At 39.8% G+C, this 23,571-nt stretch overlaps 1 protein-coding gene across 3 annotated transcripts in view; it reads left to right on the forward strand.

Annotated features, from left to right (window-relative positions):
- Positions 1-12,724: 12,724 nt before the first annotated feature.
- TENT2 (terminal nucleotidyltransferase 2) overlaps positions 12,725-23,571 on the forward strand; it is a 46,722-nt gene continuing 35,875 nt past the window's right edge. For 2 of the 3 annotated variants that reach the window (XM_065655799.1, XM_065655800.1), the window contains exons 1-9: positions 12,725-12,801; positions 12,973-13,068; positions 14,563-14,631; positions 15,493-15,684; positions 16,285-16,410; positions 18,568-18,817; positions 19,982-20,096; positions 20,217-20,308; positions 21,119-21,185. In XM_065655799.1, coding sequence (XP_065511871.1) covers positions 15,530-15,684; positions 16,285-16,410; positions 18,568-18,817; positions 19,982-20,096; positions 20,217-20,308; positions 21,119-21,185 — 805 coding nt within the window. In that variant the 5' untranslated portion in view covers positions 12,725-12,801; positions 12,973-13,068; positions 14,563-14,631; positions 15,493-15,529. Of the gene's footprint in view, positions 12,802-12,972; positions 13,069-14,562; positions 14,632-15,492; positions 15,685-16,284; positions 16,411-18,567; positions 18,818-19,981; positions 20,097-20,216; positions 20,309-21,118; positions 21,186-23,571 lie in introns of those variants that run through there. The other variant, XM_065655802.1, reaches the window with a different exon arrangement.

Genomic DNA, 23,571 nt, shown 5'->3' on the forward strand with positions numbered 1-23,571 from the left:
TGCCGTGAATGGGCAACCAGCTGGGGCAACACCTGTAAACCTGGCAGCCGCAGGGATACCTCTGAAAGGGGGGTTGGGTTGAACCTCCTGGTGGGACACCTGTAGATGGAAAAAAACCAGATGGCTGTGCTGTCTGAATCTCAAGCCTGCTGTGTATTGACATGGCCACTGGCCTGGCCAAAGTCCTGGAAAAGCAGCAGAACACAGCTGGAAAACCAAGAAGCACCACGAGGGTCTGAATTTTGCTTGAGCTTCCATAGTACCTCTGTTTTCTCCATGCAAAACCAGATGAGTAGTGGTTGATTGCACATTGATTGGAAGCTGCAGTTTCCACAGACAAGACTAATGTGCTTGTAAGATGGGGAAATCCCATTTCACCAGATAAAGTGCTGAAAATATTTAAAATCTGATTCCTTGTTCAGCTCTAGTCAGCACATTAAAAAAAAAAAAATCTAGCTGCACCAAAACCAGAGAGAAACTCTAAGGATGTTTAGGGAACCTCAGAGCCATTATTTGAGAGTAGAAAAATAAAAATTGGCTGGTTTGGTTTATCAAACTAAAACCCAGTACAACATACTATTATGCTCTCCAAGTATTTTGAGTGAGGCTAACACAAAAAAGGGAGAGAAAAATCTATAAAAGGGGCAAAAGAATAAATGAGCATGAACTTGCTTTAAATATTTTTTCCTGGCACTGTGAAGGTTTTTGATCTTCAAGAAGCTGGTACCTTCAAGAGCAGCCTTCCAAAATAGGGACTGCGTGCAAAAGAAACAATGACTGAAAAGTAAGCACAGATGGCAGCCATCACTGCTTCCATGTGGGAGGAGGTGAAGGTATCTGGAAGGACAGACATCCTTCCTCCCAGCAGTTCGCACCCTGCAGACACGGCTTCCTCCAGGGCTCTGGGCTGGGGTACTACTGCTGCTCTTTTACATCAGCTGGCGTTTGGTTTAATACCAGATGGGTATAAATTCCAAAATCCCTACGGAAACTGGGGATGTTGATTGCCTTCAAAGATGAGGGAGCCAGCAACTCACACTTCCCTCACTTCTTATGCATTGCTGCTATTTTGTGTCTCTTCCTTCCTCCTACTCCTTTATGCCTTTTCCTTGCCCTCTTTTCTTCTGTCTAATCACAAATCTCTATCCCCACACACATGCTTCTTTCAGTGAGTGGGATCACTTCTCCATCATTTTCCCTTGCAGGATCTGCATTTAATTTATAAATAAAGTAGAGAAAAAGAGGGGAAGAGAGTAAATGGCATCCTCTTCGCTGAGCCCAAGGTTTCTGTCTGCATTTTTATAAGTCTAGAAAAATCATCACTGTCATATTAGGTGGGGCTGGAGGGATTCTGCAGAAATTTACATTCATCATTGTTTCTCCTGAAATAGATGAAGAAACCTAGATGTTGCCTTATACTCAAGTAAATGTGGTACTCTCAAACTAAGACTAGATTTGTTTTTGAAAGGAACTGTATGACATAATTCCCTGAGATGCCTTATGGTCCAATATTTCTATCTCTGTCCTGTTGCCAGTGAATGCTGGTTTTCCGGCACCCACTTCCAACATTTCATTGTCTTACCACCAGAAATAGATCGCACATCTCCTACACAGCTCTGTGGCACTACACCCATACAGGAATTTATTAAAAATACTGAGCCCTGAGTAACGCTTTAATCTCTTAGGTTTGTCAGTGGCTGTTACTTCCTCCAGTGTTTCTTCTGACCACATAGGAATCACAGTTTGTGCCACCAGAGTGATTATGTCAGCTCGTAATTTCTATGTAATTACTCCAAGTTTATCTAGATACATCATTCAGCTTTGCTTCCCCAAATCCTTACAGATATTTTTTGCTGTTTCAGCTGAAGATGCTAAAAATATTGTAAAAAAATAAAAGAAAAAAAAAAGGTTTTTTTTACTTACGAGTTATGAAATGTAGCAATAATAGCATTGTGAATCAGAAACCTCTTCAACAGAATTCTTTCTTGGCAAAACTGTACTTGCACACAATGAGGTTTTTTCTAGTGTGTCCTCTGTGGATCACATCTGAGAAACCACATGCTAATAAAAAAAGTTTGTTCAGTCATATTTACATTATAGACAAAATGGTCTGTGTTTTCAGAAAGAGTAAGTCATAGCAACCATACAGTATTTTTCTTCTTGATGACTCCTACCAAACCAGACCGAGTTGATTTCTAGTAGAAATAACAAATTCCAAACATCACCCGTGATTTCCATGATTTCTGTATCCATTCTTCCTATCTTTCAAGTACTAGGTTAATATTTTTATGTCTCAGGGTCTGAAAGCTGGTAGTGTAAGAAGTACTCATTCACTAGTGAATACAAGATTGCCTTGAAATAATTAGCTTCTGTTTTTAGCAGTTCTTTCCTACTTATTTTTTAGAAGTTCTTGTAGAGATTCTAACAATAGCATCTGTGAATATTTGAAGAAACTGCTTAATTTTCTGCCTGAGTTTTCCTTCTTAGAGGTAAGTTTCTCTGAGAATATGAGAAAGTCAGATTTGGAGAAAATTAAGCTGTATTTCTGTACATCTAGAATTTCCATCTATTTCCACAGTTTCCATGCACCTGGAGTTCAGCTGCTGCTGAGAATGAAGTCTTAGCATATACTTTTTTTCTCCATGTGAGAAAATTTTGACCAGCCTTTGGGAAGCACTAACATCTTCATGCTGTCAAGCTGAAAAATGAAATTTGGCCATAAACATTCCAAATATTTATTTATTTACTTATTCCCACATTTAGTATTTTTCCATTTCTCTGTCAGGGTGATCCAATTTACAACAGGTTAAACTTTGAAAAACAAATTACTTCTCAGACACACTTGGGAAGTTACCTACAAATCTCTAAAGACTGCTCCCCTGACATTCTGCAGCTCAGGATTAAGAGAGAACACAACTTTGAGCCTGGGGCCAGATTGATAAAAACTCAGACCTGCTTTTCAAATTATGGGAAAACAGAAGTCCAAGTAGAAACCAAGCCTAAGTACCAGACATAGAAATGGCAGGCAAAGGATTGGGAACCAGTGAATTAAGAATGAAAGAGAGATCAGATGAAGACCCAGGGCTAAAATCCAGTGAGAGAAGCTTGAAAAAGGTTAACAGGCAGGGAAACTGATTGAATGAAAAACTAGGATGAAGAAGCTGGAGGGCAGAAGGGAGGCTTCAGACTGGCAGGGCAGCGAGTAGAGAAGTCTGAGGTTTAGAAGATGGAACTGCCAAAGTTAAATACAGACCTGAGGAGTCAAAAGAGGAGGGGGTTAAACTGGGTGTGATAGAGGGTACAGAACTGTGCAGATCTGATGGGTGAAACTGGATGGGCAGTGTGCTCAGCAGGGCAGGGCAGGCGCTTCCTCCAGATGCAAGTAAAGGACCCAGCATGTCATTCTTCTGCTGTCAGAAGTGAAATCCAGTGAAACCCACAGGCTCCAACTGCATTTCACCCTTCTCCAGTGCTGGTTGTGTAACAGTGGTAAACTGTCAGTTGGGCTAGTTATTCTGAAGAGCTTGAGTACATAACTCCATCCTGCTGGTGGCCCATGTGGGACCATATGATGCCACAGGGTGGGATCTGTCTTTTATGGTTCAGCTTCTAAGGACATCCAGAGATTGCACTGGAAGTTTGTATCATTAAACTCTCCAGGGTTAGAAATTCCACGAGGGAGGATGCACTGGCAACTTGTTGATATCCTTGTGTATATACACCTTATGACAAAGTGACTACATGACCATAGATTTTTCTTTTTTTTGCACAGAATTTCTAACTCATTCAGTGAATAGGATGGATCTGTTTGGAAGACAATCTGCGGTGAAGGAAAACTTTCCTCTAAAGTGCCATGTGAATTGCATTAGTTGGAATGTCTGCATGTCCTAGTGGAAACTTTGTCTCTAATTGTACGGAACAACAGGCTTGTGTTAGAAAGGCTCTAAGAAAAGCCACAGAAGTAGGCTTAAGTGGAAGAGGAAGAGAAATTAAATGAAAGACCAGATGATTTTATAGTTATAGTAGCTGATTTCCGTTCAGGGGAACCTAAATCCTCCTTGCTACAACACGTGTAATTCTAGCTGAGGGACGACTTCAAAGTTGGCATGAATGCTCTCCATCATCTGGGAGACAAAAGACTTTGGGAATAGTAGCATTTAGGATGGTTAAAAGGATTTCTATTTCAACAGACTGAAGGATATATGAAGCGAGCCTAATACATACATGCAAAGCAGCTGAATTAAAATTACACTAGCAACCTCATTCTTGTCATTTTCTAACCTTGAACACTTGCCTTTACAGTTGGATTCTGTTGGCATCATTTGGCACAGTTCTTTCTACATCTAAGATTACCTTTCAGCCTTAAAACTCACTGGGTGCTGCCTGATATTAATGCAGACACTCCGCTACACACCAGCTGACCATGATATGTAGTCCGGAAGATAAAACAGGCCACAGTTTTCTGAGAGATGCCCCGGGGAAGATCCCCTTCCCACCCTGCTCTCTCCTGTCATTTGCCCTGTGAATTTTGACAGCAGATTCACTTACTTCACAGGAACTATTCAAGCCACAGGAAGCCACCTTGTGTAACTCTGTGTCTTTGCCTTACGGGAAGCACTACCAAGAGCAGAACTCGCTCTTTCAGACACGAGAAGGAAAAAAGGCTGAGCTGGAACGCCAAACCTGATTTTCAGAACCAGCATGTTTTTCAGCTTTCTAGGAAGCAGTTGCCAATGAAAACTGTAGATACAAAGATTTTACATTACCTGAACATCATACTCACCTGTTTTATTATTTATACTTCCTAGAACTATATTTCCTATTACCCGAGCAGTGCTGCCAGAAGTGCAACAGTAGTTTGAGAAACAAAAATTATTGATGTTCATTTTAACATCTGTCTCACAGTGCATCCTTTTATTTACACTATTTTGATTGCAATCTTCTAAACTTTAATGAACATACTAGACATATTAGTTGCAGGTGTGCCTCTCTTGAAACAGATTCTCCCAGACATAATATGAATTGCTGTCATGGACAGAGGACTTTTTCTGAGCAATGTACAATACAATTTACTACACCCCTCAAGATACCAAAGACGTCAGCTTGCTGCCATGTCTCTCAGCCTGAGGTTCCTAATGTTCAACATCTGGCCATTCCTTGTGTTTCAATCGAGCCAATGGTTAATTAAAAGAAGGCAGAGCTTCATATAAATCTGCCCCTTAAGCAGGCAGATACAGAAATTCTGAATTGGGCTGGAGAACTGTCAGGTTTGTAGACTAATGCAAACTTTGCAGAGGCTTCATGCTGCTCACCAAGTTGTTGGGAAGGCAGCTTGAGGAGAAGCAGCAAGAGCTATGTTCTGTGAAGTGCAAGATGAAGTGCTGGAGGGAACACTACGCATTAGTAAAGCACTAATGCTGTATTTTTGTGCTTTGGTGAAGAAGTGTACCATTATCCTGGTTAAACTTCCATGAAATACCATTTTAAGTTTATCTCCTGTAAACTGTGTTTCCTAAGATTTTGCTCTTCTTGTTACGATTTGTGTAATGTGATGGCCATGTTGTGCAATTCTAACTCAGAAAAAGCACTTTTTAATACCTTGACCAATAAGTTACCCATAATATTATTTTCTAGCTACACATCATACAGTCACCTTAATATTAGAGTGCAAGATACAGTCAGCCACAGCTAATGCCTGATTTCTAATGTTTGTTGAGTTGTCAGTGCAATTATTTTGTATTATAAATAACATTCAGTATAATTAGAATTCACATAATAAAAGGAGAACACCTATGTAGAGCTTTTTAAAGAGGAAGTAATTAAAACCATAACATACTACCTACCTAAAGGTGTAGAGTTAAGGTTTCCATGGTAACCTTAACTCTGCATTTCCTGCCTTTTGTGATTTCAAAAGCTCAGCCTCAGTGTTGCTTTACTATAGTATTTCACACTGAATACTTTTACCAATAGAAGGATTATTTTGAAACCTGGCATTTCTAGGGCTCCTAATACTAACCCAGTTTGCACAGCAGCATTATAAATTATTCAGAAGAAACTGTACTAATACATAGCTCACGACAAAGACTGAACTTACCTCAAGCTGGTTTAATGTATTATGGATATGTGGTAGCCTCTTCGTAGATAAGGTGCTGGCTTCCTTTTGGGTCCCTGTTTCATTTCCTCTGTGACACTGGCTAAAAAACTATCTGGCCTGAAAAACGCCAGATTAAAACTGAAGGCAAGAAGCAACACATCTGCAATTATAAATGGGAAAAATTACTTTATGTAGATTGCAACTCATTAAAGAACATACACCAAGTGCACCTGGTTGTGAAAAAAAAGCAATGCTGTGGATTACTGCTGCATTAGACAGAATTGTTCCAATTTTGAATGTGTAACTTTTGACTGGACTTATGTAGTTAACTTCAGCAAGAGTGTGTATGGGCACACATATATGTGTCCAGCTCTTGGCTGCCTGCATTTGAAAATGAAAGACACTTTCACAGCTTACTAGTAACATACATGCTAGTAACTTGAGAGGGACCTGAGTTTTCAGAGCCAAAGTACATAGGTCTAGCTCTTTACAGGCTGCTTTACTTAAATGCTAAGTAAAAACTATGTTTTCAGTTATTCCTACTGTAGGCCTTCATAGAAAACCCCTGAAGAAAACACATTTACACATATTGTAAAGTATAAGGTAATCTTTAAACTTGTTAACAAAAATGTTCTGATTTCTTGAGTAAAAACTCTTAAACACTAGTATATTTTATTTAAAACTTTTTATGCTACCTGAAAACGTTGCTCATTCTGCCAAATGTATTTGACATTTGTCAAACTTTACAACAGCTTTTGTCTAAGGAGACTTGTAATATCTGAAATACTAATATCTTTAATAATCTGCTCTGGAGGGATAAGAATAAGGAATTTCTTAGTCAATGGGCAAATATCTTTGCCAGCAAAGCCACTACATAAAGATTTTTGCCATAGAATACTGTCATAATTTACATCCAGCTGAGGAAATTTAGTTCTTAAACACGGTAAAACTCCTGAATCAAATATACTGGGCGTTCAGATGCATTTTCCACAAACAAGTAAGTGGTCAAAACCATACTTAAAAACTTGAAGAACACAGTGAAGAAATGTAATACAACAGAATTTAAATTGACCACCAAGAGCTAGCTCTTGCACCTTACTCAGCCTTTGGCAGTACACATAAGAAATGTTAGGAAAAAAGCAGGTAGCAAGCTATCTTTTATTTCTTAACTCATAGTAGGACCTTCCCAACTTGTTCAAATCTCAGTGTGCTCCTTGAGTCCTCCTAACTTCTAAGTGCATGCTTAATTTAGTAAAGTCGTGTATAATACAGAGGTAATACTTACTCTTTCCATACAGTGCTTAGTTCAAGACATGAAAACATTTGCATCTGTCTGTCCTCCAGTTTGGGGATGCTAATATATGCACAAAGGATAATCAGCAGGTATTGCCTCCAGATCCATTAAGTGTAAACAGATTTTTCTCAGCCACTGATGAAAACTGTGCCACAGTGAAAAGTCTACTAGACCTTTGTAACAATAATCAAATTCCATAATACCTAATCCTCAGGAATTGACATATCAGGCAAACCCTTCAATAACTTCACTGACTAGTTTAGGACTTGGGGAACATGAATATCTTCCCAATAGTACAATGGATTAAAACAAAACTAAGTGAAAAAAAGAGTTTTGTAGAGTTGTGCAGAAATAATTGGCATCATCCACTGTTTCAGATCAAAATTTGTTACCTGGCTTATGTATTTTAAAACTGCCTTTATTCACACGAAAGATCAAATAATAAAATTTAGTAAAACCCAGAACTTAGATCTTCCTTTAAAATAGTTGCATTTCAAGGAGTTTAGTTACAAAATTTATAAAACCAAAGCACTGAAGTAATGAAATTGCCAGCAAATATACTCATTAATCTATCCAGTGCACAGGATTAGCCATTTACCACAACAGCCCTAATTCTCATCAAAACCAGTCTATTTTTAACAGTAGTCTAAAATGATGCAGTACAAACAACTCATCTGAAAAAGCTACAGGGATCATCCGTATGTAGACATGATTTTTTATCATCCCAAATAAGGATAACTGTAAATATATATTTTACTATATTTATAAAGTCTATATTTATAAAGTCTGTATTTTATTACTCCAAGTTGGAAATCATAGATAGAACATACAAGTTTGCACAGTTAACATGTTCATATCAATGCCTACGGTACACTAATTACATTTCATAAATACTGTCCTGTACATCACGTAGTATGTATATACATATATAAAAATTAGCATATAAAGGCATGCGTGAACATCATTTAACTTGGCTGAATGTTGAACATCAAAACTAGGATGCTGCACACTGGGAAAAAAATAAGGCATTTGTTTAAGAAAATTATTAATTTTTTCCTTCAGTATTTACTTGCTAAACTTTTGAATTTTGTTTTTAATGCGGTGGATATTTACATGGACATCTGCCACCCGACAGCAATTGATTTGTACCTTTTAAATATTGTCTCTTAATGTACATCTAATTTAAGTTCTTTGTATTATTATTAAAATCTTGTTTTCCTGAGGAAAGCTGCTTTTTCCCTGCTATATGAAATTTATTTTAGACCTAAGTCTCTGGTTTGGCATCAATCCCAGAATATCCTGATTTCTAAACAAACTGCAAAGCATATCATGTGGGTATCATGATTAAAAAGCTGCAGTCTTTACTGTGGATCCTGTACCATATTAATCCCTGTTATAGCTCCAGTTATTTCATTGGAGCTACATTTGTTTTAATACAATTGCCATGTTTGGTCTCAGTACAAAATAAGAAAATGGCATACTTAAAGTGAAGCACTGTACTGATACAAGTTTCATTATTTCAGACCTAGTCCTGGACACTAATAACATCATAAATGATCATATATTACAGCTGGCTTTGAAACAGAAAAAATGTTTCAAGTAATTTAAATAATTTCACAGTAGAGAAAGGATAAGTACAAGTTTTTTATCACTCTTAATCAGGTAACACTTTTAAAAGCAGTAGTATCAAATGCTCTTTCACAAGGCTGTTTGCTATGGTAAAGCACATTCTAAACATACACCTGTCTCAGTTCCCATAGGCCTTCTCTGGTGCCAAGAGATAAAGAGCATATAGACTTTTTAAGATTAGACACAGGTTTCCACAGAGAAATAGGGTTTTTTTCCTTTCATTTTTTATTTGACCATACTGTCCAGCACTATTTACCTTCAGACAGCAACTATACCTGGAGTACTTCAGCTCTAAAAGCTTCAGAAAATTGCAAAGAGCACCAAAAAGAAACTTTAATGTTGCATAATTGTTTCCATTCTAGGAGAGAGATTGCATCTGGTTTATCAGAGACCTCTTTGTTAATGACTTCTGGAAACGACTCTCTTTTCTGTCTATCAGAACTAAATATTGTTTAGAGAGGCTGAATTCAACCTCTGCTTCAATTATAGATCATAAATTTCTTTCATTGGTCATTCAGTTTCTTTGATGTTGTTCCAGTAAATTAGTTTTACAAACTGTCCTGTTACAGTGCATATACCATTTTATTCTAAAGCAGTTTTTCTTTGAAGGCACAAACACATGACTGGTCCTTATCCTATTCTATTCTGAAGGATCTGGTGGAATCTCTAGTGCTAGTTCTCAGACTCCTTGTTGTACAGTTGTTCAGATAAGTATCTCCCGACCAGTGGTCTGTTTGTTTGAATGACTAAAACCAGAAGTAAAGCTTTGTAGGTCTTTTCTGACAGAAGAGAATCTGACCTGTTAACTTTCTGAGATCACAGTCAGAGTCAGGAAGCAAGAAGGCACATACTGAAAAAACAGAACAGCTCTCGGCATGTCAAAGCACAGAGATTTGTCTCGGAAGGCTGTTGGCAATTTGTAAAATGTCAGGTTATTTCAGGTGCATCACTGACATGTAGCTATTTTGACAAGTGGATGCCGGTAAGATACGGGGAAAATTCCTCAAGAGTGAACAGTCTGTGCAAAGAAAAAATAGTTAGATTTAGTATCTAGATTAAGGCAAACACAAAATATCAGGGTGCCTTGTGCCAAGAAGTGCAGAAAAAGGAAACAGGGAAAAACACAGCAACATAGGTTGTCTTAATCGGGTAAATGAGTTGCCTTTTTTTTTTTCCCTATTTGCTGTACAAAAACTGTTGATGCTTAATATACTGGTATAAACACTGCCTGCTACCAGGCATATTGATTGTATTAGGTTATATTTATTGTAGGCCCCATGGCAAATGTGAGAAACCTCGAAGAATGACATGTTGTTGGTTAACAGATAAATTATGGTGACAAGTGCTCAAATGGTCTGGAGAAAACCGTTTGAATAGGCCAAATGGGGAAATCCAGCTGTCAGGTGTTGTATCACAGACTGTTACAGTTAAAACACAAAGTTTCTGCCTTGGGCAGAAACTGGAAAGTTAAGTTTTGATTCCAAACAAAGAACATACAAAGAGGGCTGAGTTCCAAATGAAAATTGAAGTCTGGCATAAGTGGCAGTGGTAGGATTCTCATGAAACTGAAGATCTATTATGCTACTCAACCTATGTTTAAGCTCTCTGGAACTGAATTCTTTCACAGAGATGAACTCTTCCTTCACTCCAATACTTTCCATTTCAAATCCTTATTAACAGCCCCTCCGACAACTCACACTGGGACTTTGTATAATTTATAAGCAGTATCCCTTACCCTAGCCCTAATCTTAACTGTGCGCTGACCTCAGGGGAAAATTCTTTGTGACGCGCAAACTTGCCCTTAGGAGCCCTTCTGCTGCCCCACCACAACAGGACCCTTCAGCTTTGTGTCTCTTCTAATCCAAACCCTTAGAGTGGCCAAGCACAGAAAACTCAAAACTGTGGCACAGATGAAAGCCCTCAGGAGAGAACTGGTTTGGCAGCCCACACCTCCCCTTGGCAGCCTGTCTACAGCCCTGCTTCCTCTAGATCACTAGGCTTCATCTCTTTTTCAACCTTAAGAAGTGCACAAAGCTTTATCACCAGACAGCACCAAAAGCAGCCCAGATAAAAAAGTCCCCAGAGAATTTGTTCTGCAGACCAGACCCACCCTCAGCAGCCCCATTACAGCTAGACCCTTAGGAACTGTCCTCTCCTCACCTTAAATGTGCCCAGGCCCTTATGCCCAGGTAAACCCAAACACGGCCTTGCCTGAAGTCTTTGAGAAGACTGAAGTCTTCTGCAACCAAACCATCCCTAGGCAGCCACTTTGCAGGCCCACCACAACTAGACCCCTAGGAAGTGTCTCTCTTCTAGGCCTAAAATTGCCCAGAACCCATTTCCTGCTGCTCAAACCTTCCCTTGGCAGCTTCTCTGCAGTCCCACTCCACCTAGACCCTCAGGCCATGTCTTTCTCTGAACTCAGACCCCAGCCTCAACCCAAGTCATGTGCTGAGCCTTACTGTAAGACCTCAAATAAATAAATAGATAGATAAAAAATGGCTAAAATTAAAAATTGTTAAGGGAAATTTCTTTGTATCTAAACCTCCCTTTGCAGCTTCACTCCATATATGCCACTAGGGTTTGTCTCTCATAAATGTAACGCGAACCATAGCCATGGGCTGACCCTTATACAAGGATCTCAAGCCATGGCCAAGATGAAAAGGTCCGGAGGGAAGGGTTATTTTTGCAGCCCCACTTTGCCTGGGCCCCTGCACTTTTTCCCTTTCTCATTCATTACTTATCTGTGCGTAGCCAGAGCCTCAAGCCATGACGACTCCAGCCAGGGCCTGCTCTCCGCTGAGCACGCCCTCACCTTACCCCTGCCCTCCCAACAACGGAAGCTTCAGCAGTCTGTCTGTGTGAGCACAAACTCTTTTGTTTCAGTACCTGCTCAACGCCAAGAGTTCACGTACGGTAACTGCCCTTCTCCAGGGGAAGGAATCAAATCTTGATTTGGCTCATATCTCCTGAACTCCTGATCCTTCAGGATGCATTTCAGCCTGTTCTTGACTTCAGATTTATCCTAGCACACTCAAAATCTCTGGTGGCCAAATCCTAACTTACTTATTCAAATATTATCCTTTTGACTTAGGAGTAGTCCAATTACTATTGGTCAATAACTTCAGAGAGCACAATACCCGTACTGTCCTTTCCACCTTCTGGCCTTAGCCAGGTTGTCAGTGGAGCACTGTGAGCTGCGCTCTGCCAGCACGGGACGGCTGTGCAAGACAACCCGCTGGCGAACCCCGACGGCTGGGGACAGATAAAGGACACACCGCCAGCCTGGGCCTTCGGTCTCCGCTTTTACCGGGACGAGGGCTGCTGCAGCCGCAGCTGAGGGCCGCGCCTGTACCTCTGCAGCCCGGCAGCGCACAGGGCCGCCCGTGCCTCCCCGCGCCCCCAGCACCCCTGCAGGCAGCTGCCCCAGGCCCTCCCGCCACCGGCCCCGCCGCCGGCCCTGGCCCCGCCGCCGGCAGCCGGCCCCGCGCATGCGCCGCGCCGCTAAGAGCAGGCCGGCCCCGCCGCGAGAGCCGTGCGGACCGGTCGCTTCCTGCCGGCGTCTCTGTTTCCGGGTCGGAGGGCAGCGCCCAAACTGGAGGAGCCGCGGTTTCCGGTCGGCCCGGCCGCCGTGGGGAGGCCGCGGGTGGGGGGCGCGCTCGGTGCCGCCGCTGCCGCCGCCGCCGCCGCCGCCGCCGCCGCCGCCGCCGCTGCTGCCACCGCCGCCGCTGCTACCGCCGCTGCTGCCGCCACCGCCCAGGCCTGTCGTGCGTCTCCCGGCGAGGTGCGGAGGTCCTCTCTTGCCGTGGGGAGAGCCGCCGGGGGTGGCTGGGGGAGCCGGGGTGGGGTTGGCGGGGCTCGGGCCGCCGCGGGAGCGGCGTGTGCGCCTGGGCTGCCCTGCGCCTGGGCTGCCCTGCGCCCGCAGCGTAACGCGCGGCTTGTGTGCCTCCCGCAGAGTTCGCGCTGGCCTGGGAAGAGTGCCCGCTAGAACAAGTGTATCCGGATTGCAGCGACTACGGAACTTTTTGAGGAGCCTGGCGGTTCCTCCAAGGTAATATCTGCTGAACCCCGCGGTAAATGCCCTTATAGCTACTGTGAGACTACAGTGTTACTGCAGGGTTCTGTTTTGGGAAGGTGGCTCCCTCGTTGCTTTTCTTTCTGGTGCTTGCAACATCTCTTTCCGGTATTTATAACTTAAAGGACAAAAAAAGAACGCGTTGCTTTTGCAACTCAGTCGTGAGTTCTGGCGCATGGTTCTGTTACTAATGAACGATGAGTGTTGATCTGCTGGAGGGTAGGAAGACCATACAGAGGGATCTGGACTGGCTGGATCATTGGGCTGAGGCCGGTTGTATGAGGTTCAACAAGGCCGAGTGCCGGGTCCTGCACTTGGGTCACAACAACCCCAGGCAGCGCTACAGGCTTGGGGAACAGTGGCTGGAAAGTGCCTGGCAGAGAGGGATCTGGGGGTGTTGACTGACAGCAGCTGAACATGAGCCAGCAGTGTGCCCAGGTGGCCAAAAAGGCCAAGAGCATGCTGGCTTGTATCAGGAATAGTGTGGCCAGCAGGACTAGAGAAGTGATTGTGCCGCTGTACTCAGCACTGGTGAGGCCAAACCTTGAATCCTGTGTTCAGTTTTGGGCCCCTTACTTTGGGAAAGACATTGAGGTGCTGGAGAGAGTGCAGAGGAGGGTGATGAAGCTGATGAGGGGCCTGGAGCACAAGTCTGATGAGGAGCAGCTGAGGGAACTGGGGCTGTTCAGCCTGGAGAAAAGGAGGCTGAGGGGAGACCTGATCGCTGTCTACAACTACCTGAAAGGAGGTTGTAGCACGGAGGGTGTTGGTCTCTTCTCCCAAGTAGCAAGTGATAGGACAAGAGGAAATAGTCCCAAGTTGCACCAGGGGAGGTTTAGATTGTATATGAGGAAAAAATTCTTCACAGAAGGGGCTGTCAGGCATTGGAACAGGCTGCCCAGGGAAGTGGTGGAGTCACTATCCCTGGACGTGTTTAAAAGGTGTTTAGGCGTGGTTCTTCGGGATATGGTTTTAGTGCTGGAGTTAGGTTATTGTTGGACTGAATGATGCTGAGGGTCTCTTCCAACTGAAATGATTCTGATTCTATATCCATTAACTGCCTGGGCTGCTGAGGAATGAATGAGGTGTGTTAACAGTTGTTACATCACCGGTCTGTACTACACATGGAGAAGTTTAGGCTGCATATGAATATAATCCAGATTAAATGTAAATGTCAGGTGACTCTTGTACTGCAATTCGGTTTTGTTTCTTCAGCAGAATTGACAGTAAATATTGCAAAAATAACCCTCACTAATACATATTTCATCTCCCCTGCCGCCCTCAGGAAAAAAAAAATTAGAGGGAAAACTGTGAGAGCATTAATCTTGACAGCTTTTTCTTGGAGCTGGTACATCAATGTCCATGCCACATAGGTGGTACCAGATTTTCACTAGTGTGAGTTGTCATCATGGGGAGTAAGGAATGAATACAAGTCTGAGCAAATAAACACCTTGGAATTCATTTGCATAGGTTCCGTGCTGTGTGCAGCGACAGTTGGGTCTGTCTGAGGAGGTTAAAACATGACAACAGTCCACAGTGGTAAGTGAAAGACTGCAAGAGTGTGGTATCAGTGAGGCTTTACTACAGTAAAGTTAGGAATAACTGGTTTTCTTTCAGTGTATAAGGGAATTAATGTAACTCTTAATATAATTATGTATGTGTTTATTTTTTAGCTTTGTATTAAGAGAACCTTAAAAGTGAAACTCTAATTTTATTCCAAACTTAGACTACTGTGTGGTGATAGGATTTCTGTGCCAGGGCATGGAACTATCAGCACTTTTTCCACAAGACAAGTTAAAAAACAAATGAAGAAACTTGAAAAGTGTCAAGTTTTCACTGCGGCTAAGAGATATGTACCATACTGATAACTGGTTTTTAAGAATCTTCTGATGTGTTTTTTCCAATGGAAAAAAAAAACCCAACTTATTAAAAAAATTAATTTAATTTTAATTATCAGCTGCATCTTCATGTTCTTATGATGTAGTCAAGTGTTTCTTTCCATATACTGTAAACCTTATGGTGGAATGTTTGAAAGAAGAAACATATATTCCACTGTAATACGTTACTTTTCCTTGAGGTGAAACTCTTATGTCTTGTGTCATGTAATTTTTCTAACATTAAAATGGAGGAGAGCAAAAAAAAATCACTTTTAAAGATAAATAAATTAAGTAGTAATTTTGAAACTTAAGTTTGTATAGTATTTTTATTTAGTGTCTTATCCTGAAAGGAGATAAAAGTAGCCCACAATCACAATTATTTTAGACAATTTATGGAAATATATCCTGGATTATTTGAATTTTTAAAACAATAGTTTAAAATGTAACTAATATTTTTAGTTGCCTGATCGCCTAATTTTGTGGTGGGTTTTTTTTGTTTTGTTTTGTTTTTTTTTTAATGTAGGTAAAAGGATTCATGTTCACTTTAAGTAGAAAGAAGCATGTTCCCAAATTCCTCCAACTTGGGTCGTTCACCCTTCCCTCCAAATCATCAACACCAGAGTACTTTCTTCAATAAGCTTCCTCTAAATATACCACCTCTTCTTGCCGCCCACCAGGAAGTTGTTGATGCTCAGTTTAACTTTCAGAATGCAGTGTAAGTACTGTAAGATTTGATAGTGGGTATTGGGTTGAACAAGAGTGTTTTGAAAGAAGTGTTTCTTTTTATGGAGGATGTTTTTCATGGTTTTTAACATTAAACTGCATTAAACTTTAAAAATAGGAAGGTGTCATGTGTAAAACAGAGCTGTATAATTTCTGTTGGTGGCCTGCCAGTTTTAATGCTCTCTGCATTGTGCGTAATGCATGAGATGCCATTGCACTGGTTAGATTTAGTAATCCACAGTGCAGTTTTAAAAATTTTCAATTTTATTTGTTTACTGGGAAAAACAGGGAGGAGATTAGAAGGGGAAGAAATATTTATTCTTGGGGCTAGATTTGAAGACACGATAGTGTTCTTTAGGCTTAACAATAACCTGATTTAACTTGTTTGCTAACCTCACATGTCTGTAGTCTTCTATTCTTTAAATGAAAAATATATACTGAAATATCTCTTCGTTTTGGGTAGAAAAGATAGATATATTGCTTCCAGGGAAAAAAAATGGCAGTACTTGCTAAGTTTAATATTCACTTAAGAAAAACTAACAGCCCATAAGAAAATCTTAGTTATCATATGAATAATAGTTGTGGACTCTAGTCTTTCCAGGACTCTTTTGAGTGGGAATCTTGCAACTATTCCAGCTGTTACACCACAGCCAGTGACTTATGGAAATGACAGTCCAGTATGTAGGTCTGATGCCCCCACATCATTCCGAGGAAGAAAGTAAGTTCTTCGTGTATGTGTAATTAATTCTGGTTGTAATGTACCTCTGATGAATCTTGTGTAATACCAATTTATTGTGCAACTTGAATTTGGTTAGAAGTTGCAAGAATAGTGAATAAAATGTGTTGCGGGTTTTTTTTTTGAAACAGGCAGTGTCATAGCTCTTTAAAGTGTTCATGTACCTGCTTTTGAGAATTTTAATTCTCATAAGTGACTGAGTATGTGTAGTTTTTTTGCACAGCTGTGGCCTTATGGAACTGTGACTTTTTAAATTTATGTTATTTATTGTCAATAAAATGAATGTTCTCTTCCTTTTAATTTGTCAAGTTAAGACTGCACCCTCAATGTCTTATGGGAATTGTGATGTTTTTCTGATGACACACTAGATGTTTCTCCTGATTTTCTTAATTATGTGATGCTGTATTTTTAAAATAGAAAGTGCCAAATTCAAGCATATCTAAGTTCTTTTGTTTAAGAGGAATTTTATAGAGACATAGCTTTTCTACTTTTCAAAAAACTGAACTTATTTGAATTTGCATAACTTCCGTTGCTACTTTAGTTGCAACAGAAAGAGGGATTTCAGATGAATGTATGGTTTTGTTTTTCTCTTAACACTATAGAAAAAAACTACTTCTCCTTACCAGTTCAGAAATAGTAGTCGATATATGTTTGTAAGAATTCTGTGAATCAGCTGACAGGGAGGAAGCTTTATGTAATCTGTCCTCAAAAGTATTTCCTATATGCTCTTTCTCTTCCAGATTTAACAGATGAGAAAATAAATACAGTTAAATACATGGTATTAAGCTATAGTCGAGTATATAACTGTCACATGAACTAAACAAGTTCCTGGCTTCATGCTACATGCATGTTTTCCTCTTCATCAGTCTGGTTTATGGACAGCTATGCTCTGTTAGGAGATTCGCAGTCAACTAGTTAATCCTTAGATCTTGAGTCGACTCTTCTTAAGGTATTTTTGTTCAACATGAGTTTATGCAAGTTCCTTTCAGTCAAAATTGGCTGAAACAGCATTATGTTTAGACTTAACTTTACGAGTTCCTTTAGGATTGCAGGCAGACATTGTCAGAACTTCTCTCAGACTTGAAAACTGAAATAATGACTTGACATCTCTTCAGTTAAATTTTTATTATTAATAATACTGCCTGTCCAGGTCTCCAAATTACTTCGATGCCAACTTTTCTAACTACAAGAAATTACTGTAGTTTTATTAATAGCTAATTCATTGATAAATATGAACATTTGATTTCATGCTTTTTAATTAAAAGAAAAAAGTGTGAGTACCCTGATACCCATTAAGTTTATGCAATACTTGATTTATTAAAAAAAAAAAGAGTGAATGTCCTCTTATTTTTTTACTGTGGATGGACCACAGTATTCAACTACTGGTCAGCTTTCAGTACAACTTTTTATTAATGAACAGTTCAGATGCCAAAAGGCTGTCAATCATTAGATCTCTTCAAATATATTTGAATTCCTGTGCCAAATTATTTAATGAGGAGATACAGACTAGTGTTTGAAAATGAGACATTAGGTGTATGACCTGTGAAGCTTAATAAAATAATTAGTTTGATTTGTCAAATGAATAGTTTCTTTTTTGCACGGATTACAATTTACTGTCTGTACAATCTAAGAAACAGACAAATGCTGACATTTGAATGGCTATTTTGATAAGTTTCCCTTTCTTCCCTCCCCACTACTGAATTTATTTTATTCATCAATGGGTATTGAACTCAGAACTTCTCACTGCACTTATGTTGGCTTAAAAGAAAAGTACCCTTACATAGTCTGTATGTGTTTGTTTTGGTTTTGGCAACAAGTGTGTTTTCACCAAAGTTGTATGACCAGCTTTCCAAACTGCTCAGCTTAACTGAACTTGCTGTTTAGGTTTCAACTGGTTGATATAGACGCTTTTGTAAAGCGGTTGCATCAATTCATTTCAAGGGTAGCTGCACATGCGCAGTTCTGCATTCTCTTTTCCCATTCCAGGTCTATTTCACCTGGTATCTATCATCTAGCCTACACTGGTATTTGTACTTTGTAGCAACTGTCTTTTAATCTTAGGTTGGAGCTTGCAAACTGCAGGAATTACTGGGGTTTGGGTGTGATGGTGGTGGTGGTGTTTGTTTGTTTGTTTTTTAGGAGGCTAAGTGGACAAAGTGTTCCCCATGATGTCAAACGGCAGCGGTTTCATTCACATCATTCTGAAACAACTGTAGTTAACCAAGCAGTGCCTTCACCGGAAGAACGTAGATATTCCTTCCCAGGATCAGTTCAATCTCCAGTGTTCTGTGCACGTTACATACGGGATTTAACTGGATGTGTCCTTCCATTGCAAGATAGTTTGTTTCCACACCCTAAAGAAACCACGCTCCCTGTAGCCAAAGATAAGGTAGTATCCTTCTATGCCTGTGCGTTACATCTGCCTTGGGAGTAGTCAGGGTCTAATGGTGCTGAGGGAGACCACAAAAATTTCTGCAAGGCTCTTTGACAGTGTCATAAGGTCTCTATCACTGAGCTGTCATCAGAAGGAATATCAAAAAATGTAGGTGCCACTGTGGTCCTACATGGCCCTTCTTGTGCATGTTTGCATTTGGAGCATTTTGGGGGAATATGGGGTGGGTATTTCCTTGTGTTGTTGGGTTTCCATGCTAATGTCAGGAAATCTACATGTCTGCTCCAAGAAGTAGAAACTGGAAGGATGGTCTCTTTGTCACATGACTGGGAATGGGGAGAATCCTGTTTTTTTGTTTGTTTGTTTGTTTTTAAAATAGCCCCAAGCAAACCAAACCCCAAAAAACCCAACACATTAGTAATGTGAAAGAAGCCCACTCTGAGTAAATATACTATTGGGCTTTTAAGATGTCCTCTGCCTCTCTTCAGAAGGAGATAGAAGTTATTGTCCTAGCTGTTCTGCAATATAGAAGAGCATGTTGTCTTTAGGTGGATAGTGGAGTTGGAACTGTGTTTTTTGGTTTTTAATTTTAAAAAAAAAAAGGGCACATGGCTAATTCATGTTCATACTTTATCTGCACCAACATGACACAAGACTTTTTTGTGTGTCTGTTGATTATAGCTTATGGCAGTGTTTTGAAAGAGAAACAGTTAATATCTCCTTCCATCAAAGATCTGGCTACTTCTTTAATAGTTTGTGTGGGATTAAAAAAAGAAAGGTAACTTAAATCAACTTTCATATTTATTTTTCTTCCTATGACTGGTATGCAAACTATTGAGGTTGAAGTCAGCATAAGATATATCTGGTCTTTCACTGCTTATTCCCTGAAAGGCTGTAGTTACTGATGAGGCAAAAATTATTTTCTGTGGTCAGACATTTTACTAGAGATTGAAGAAATTTACATTTAAAAGCTTTGCAGAATTTTATTCTAGACAGTTGTTCAATATGAATTCAAGTGCAGTAAAACTAGACAGTGGAATAGGTCATGTGAAATAGAGAAGACTGCATTAAAAAAAAAATCTTTATTTCATATTATTGCATCTCTGGCAGGAAAGAATATTCACTTTTCTGTGTCTTTACTTTTTGAATGTGTGTGTCAAGTTAAGTCAGCAGATTTTGGAATTGTTTCAAGTGTGTCAGCAACAGACCTGTGATTTGAACAGAAAAGAGCTCTGCAGAACAGAACTCCAGAGAGAAATTCAGCGAATTTTTCCACGTATGTTTTGAATTTGATGACTTAGTATCAATTTGAATGTTTGCCGGGTTCACAGTTCTTCCTTCCTCTTAAGCTGTGATATGTCACCTCAGTTTTTATTTTGTGATTCTTCTATTGCAGAGAGCAGACTCTTTTTGGTTGGGTCCTCACTGAATGGGTTTGGCACTCGTAGCAGTGATGGTGACTTGTGTCTGGTGGTTAAAGAAGAACCAGTAAGTGATTTAAAACATGTATAGCTAAAGTCTGTTTTTAAAATGTATGTGCTTTTATAAGGCTGGATTTAAAAGGAAAAACAAATGGTCAAATCCTTTTGATTTAATAACGTATTTTTGCACTCATAATAGCTGTGAACTGTGGACCCAGTAATGTTGTGAATATAAATCTAACGCTATAAATATTAACCAAACAAAACATCTAAAAAGTAAGCATTAACTTCACTCCATAAGTGGAAAAAAGCACAGCAAAACAGAGAAGTAAATTGCCTAGAATCATGAAGAAAATTGTGTAGAGAACCGTTAACTCATTTTACACGCAGGAACAACATTTAATAAGTACATTTAAAAAAAAATCAATATTTAGATTCATAGGCACTGATTTTAGTTAGCAGGTCTAAGAAGGAATCTGATAAGTGAAATATATTAAATATTTTTGGTGAGAGAAAGTGTTTGAGTAGAATTTACGTTGAAAGGAAAGATGTAACAAAAAAGAATTCTAAATGGAACATAATTTTGAAAGAATTGAAGCATCATTGAAAAGGAAGGAAAGGGCATTTTTATGTAAGTTGGGCTAGGTTTTCACCAAGTTCTATAGTTGGTGAATGTCTGATAGTTACTTTGCCTATTGAATGTGAATTGTTCTGTCTGGCTTTTGCTGCAGTAAATGTATATGTAGGCTGTGGAATGTGTTGGTATACATGCTCATGTCTTATTCCGAGAATTGATTTTATCTGAAAAGTAAAGCATGCTTACTTGAAACACCTAAATGAGAGATACCAACTTTTTTTCTTTAATATCATACTTCAGGTAAATCAGAAGACTGAAGCAAGGCATATACTCAGCGTAGTCCAAAAACTCTTCAGCACTAAACTCTGTAAGTTTCCAGCTACAGTGAGGTGGTAAGATTATTCGTGATTCTGGAAGAAGTACTGATGTAGAGTTGTAACTAATCTATGTAATTACATCTTGTCTAGCTTCTGATGACAGCATTTTTTGGAGAAAAGCTATAAATATTTATTACTCTTATCTTGGTGCTGATGGATAGTAATTAGTAAAACATAATGGCTACCTTGCGAATTACTGGACTTCAAGAATGGGTAGCATCTAAAATGACTCTTGAATTGTGGACCACAGCTGAGTGGGGTGGGAAGTAGATTTCTGTTTGGGAAACCTCTGTTAGTGAATTCTTACTACTCTTTTAGGTGGCAGTGCCCTTCTGGGGACAATGCATTCATTATTACCAATTAATATTAATTTGTAAAATAAGGTGTAACTCACAGTAGACTGTGTAGAATTGATTTTGGGGAGAAGGGGAGGGAGTGGCTTGATATGACTGAAATAATTAAGTGCCTAGTGAAGGAAATATTAAATGTTGACAGCACCAGCACATATAGGAGAAACAGACTGATCCATAGTTCTTATAAGTTGTTGTTTAGACTCCCTTCCGATGAAGAATTCCCATGGGCAGTTCTTGACTTAAATGTGAAAGTCTCCTATTTCAAAGATGCTTTTGTGCCATCTTCTGAATGACAAAAGATCCTGTAATTTATTGATATCAGTGACTTGTTCCTCTGCTTCTCAGACTTGTGATGTACTCTGATGCCATTCCTTACATTGCTGTTCTGAACAGTCACCCAATGGTAAAAGGAACAAACCATACATTTAAATGCAGACTTCAAAATGTCTTTGTTGGCAAGTGTGCCAACAGCTCACCTGAAGAGAGACTTGGTAAATTCATCACAGAATATGCATCTGATATTTAATGGCTTATTGCTATTGTATATTGATGTTTGCATAAGGAGTCCAGAACTTAGTCTGGGTTTGCCTAGGATACAAGTTGTTCCAGTGCTCTCTGAGAAGCACAGTGATAAAGTGGTTTTGTTTTCACGGATCAGAAAGGGAGTATGTAAAAGAATAAGTCACCCTCTTTTTTTTTCAAGAGGTTGTGTTCTATGACAGAGCTTTAGACAAAATTAAGTTTGTTTGCCGAGGAATATGAGTATCAGAAAGAAATGATGGTCATGTGGGAGCGCAATCCCTGACAGTTTTGCTTTGTGCCATTGTTCACTTTTTATGCTTTCCTAATTCTTATCTTGAAAGTGCCTTTGGTCAACTTCATTTATTCAAAATGTTCTTTGGAAGGAGAGGCTTCACAAAACACTGCTGATATTGCCACTCCTGTCAGACTCTTAGTTATAGTACGTACAACTCTTAGGTCTAGGTCATCTCTTCATAATCTTAACATCACTATAGGCATGAGTTCCTATACCTAGCCATCTGTCCTTGGGTCTGCATGTACTGGTTTGGCTGAAATAGAGTTAATATTCTTCATGCAGTTAGAAGCACTTCTTTTTCATAGCTAGCACAGTCACTGTTTGGATTTAGTGTGAGAATAGTAAGATAGCACTCTGGGACAGAATTACTTTTTTTCCTCAAGTAACTTTCCAGTGTTTCTGAGTTGGAATGAAGGGAATGTAAGAACTTACTGGTATCTTAGCTGTTGTCCTTGAGACCAAGGTCTTTCTGAGCTCTTTGCCTCCAGGTGTGAGACAGCAAGAAAGGGCAGCATGGGCAGGATAGACCTTGGTTCACATCCAGGCTGATCAAAGGAATATTCCATGCCATTACTGTCATGGTTTGTATTTGATGGGAGTTGAGCTTTCTAGCTTGAGGAGACCTGTTCTGGTTCTGCTCCATTCCAGTTGAGTTTGTTCAGGAGTTCCTTTAGTTCAGCCTTTTGCCATCCTACTGTTTTGCAGTGGCCTCTGGGCCTTTCGGCCTTTTTGGCCTTTTTTCGTTCTCTCCCCAGGACTGGTGGTTCAGGACCAGAGTGCTCTCTTCCCAGGACTGGCTGCTCGGCGTAGAGGAAATTCATGAGGAATTGCACTGAGAATCCCTTATTTTATGTTTTTATTTTATCCATATATTAGTAGTGCTGTGTTAGTATTATTTTGTTATTTTATTAAACTTTTTATCTCAGTACACAAGTTTCTCCTTTCCCTTTCATTTCTATCTTCTACTTGGCAGGGATGAGTGAGCAACTAGCATGGTTTTGGTTGCTAGCTAGGGTTAAACTGTGACACTGTGTGTGGATGTCTTGTGGATAGAACTGATAGACAAAACTTGTTTTAAAATGTTCACCTCATTCAAAATGAAAAGGCTTTGCCATCTGGGTCTTTCCTTTTGGATTTAGTTAATTTACAAATTGTAGCTCAACTGTGCTAAGGTTCAGTACTTCTGAAACAAGGGAGTTGCCCTGT

Source organism: Caloenas nicobarica, chromosome Z, assembly GCF_036013445.1.
Source record: "Caloenas nicobarica isolate bCalNic1 chromosome Z, bCalNic1.hap1, whole genome shotgun sequence".
Taxonomy (NCBI): domain Eukaryota; kingdom Metazoa; phylum Chordata; class Aves; order Columbiformes; family Columbidae; genus Caloenas; species Caloenas nicobarica.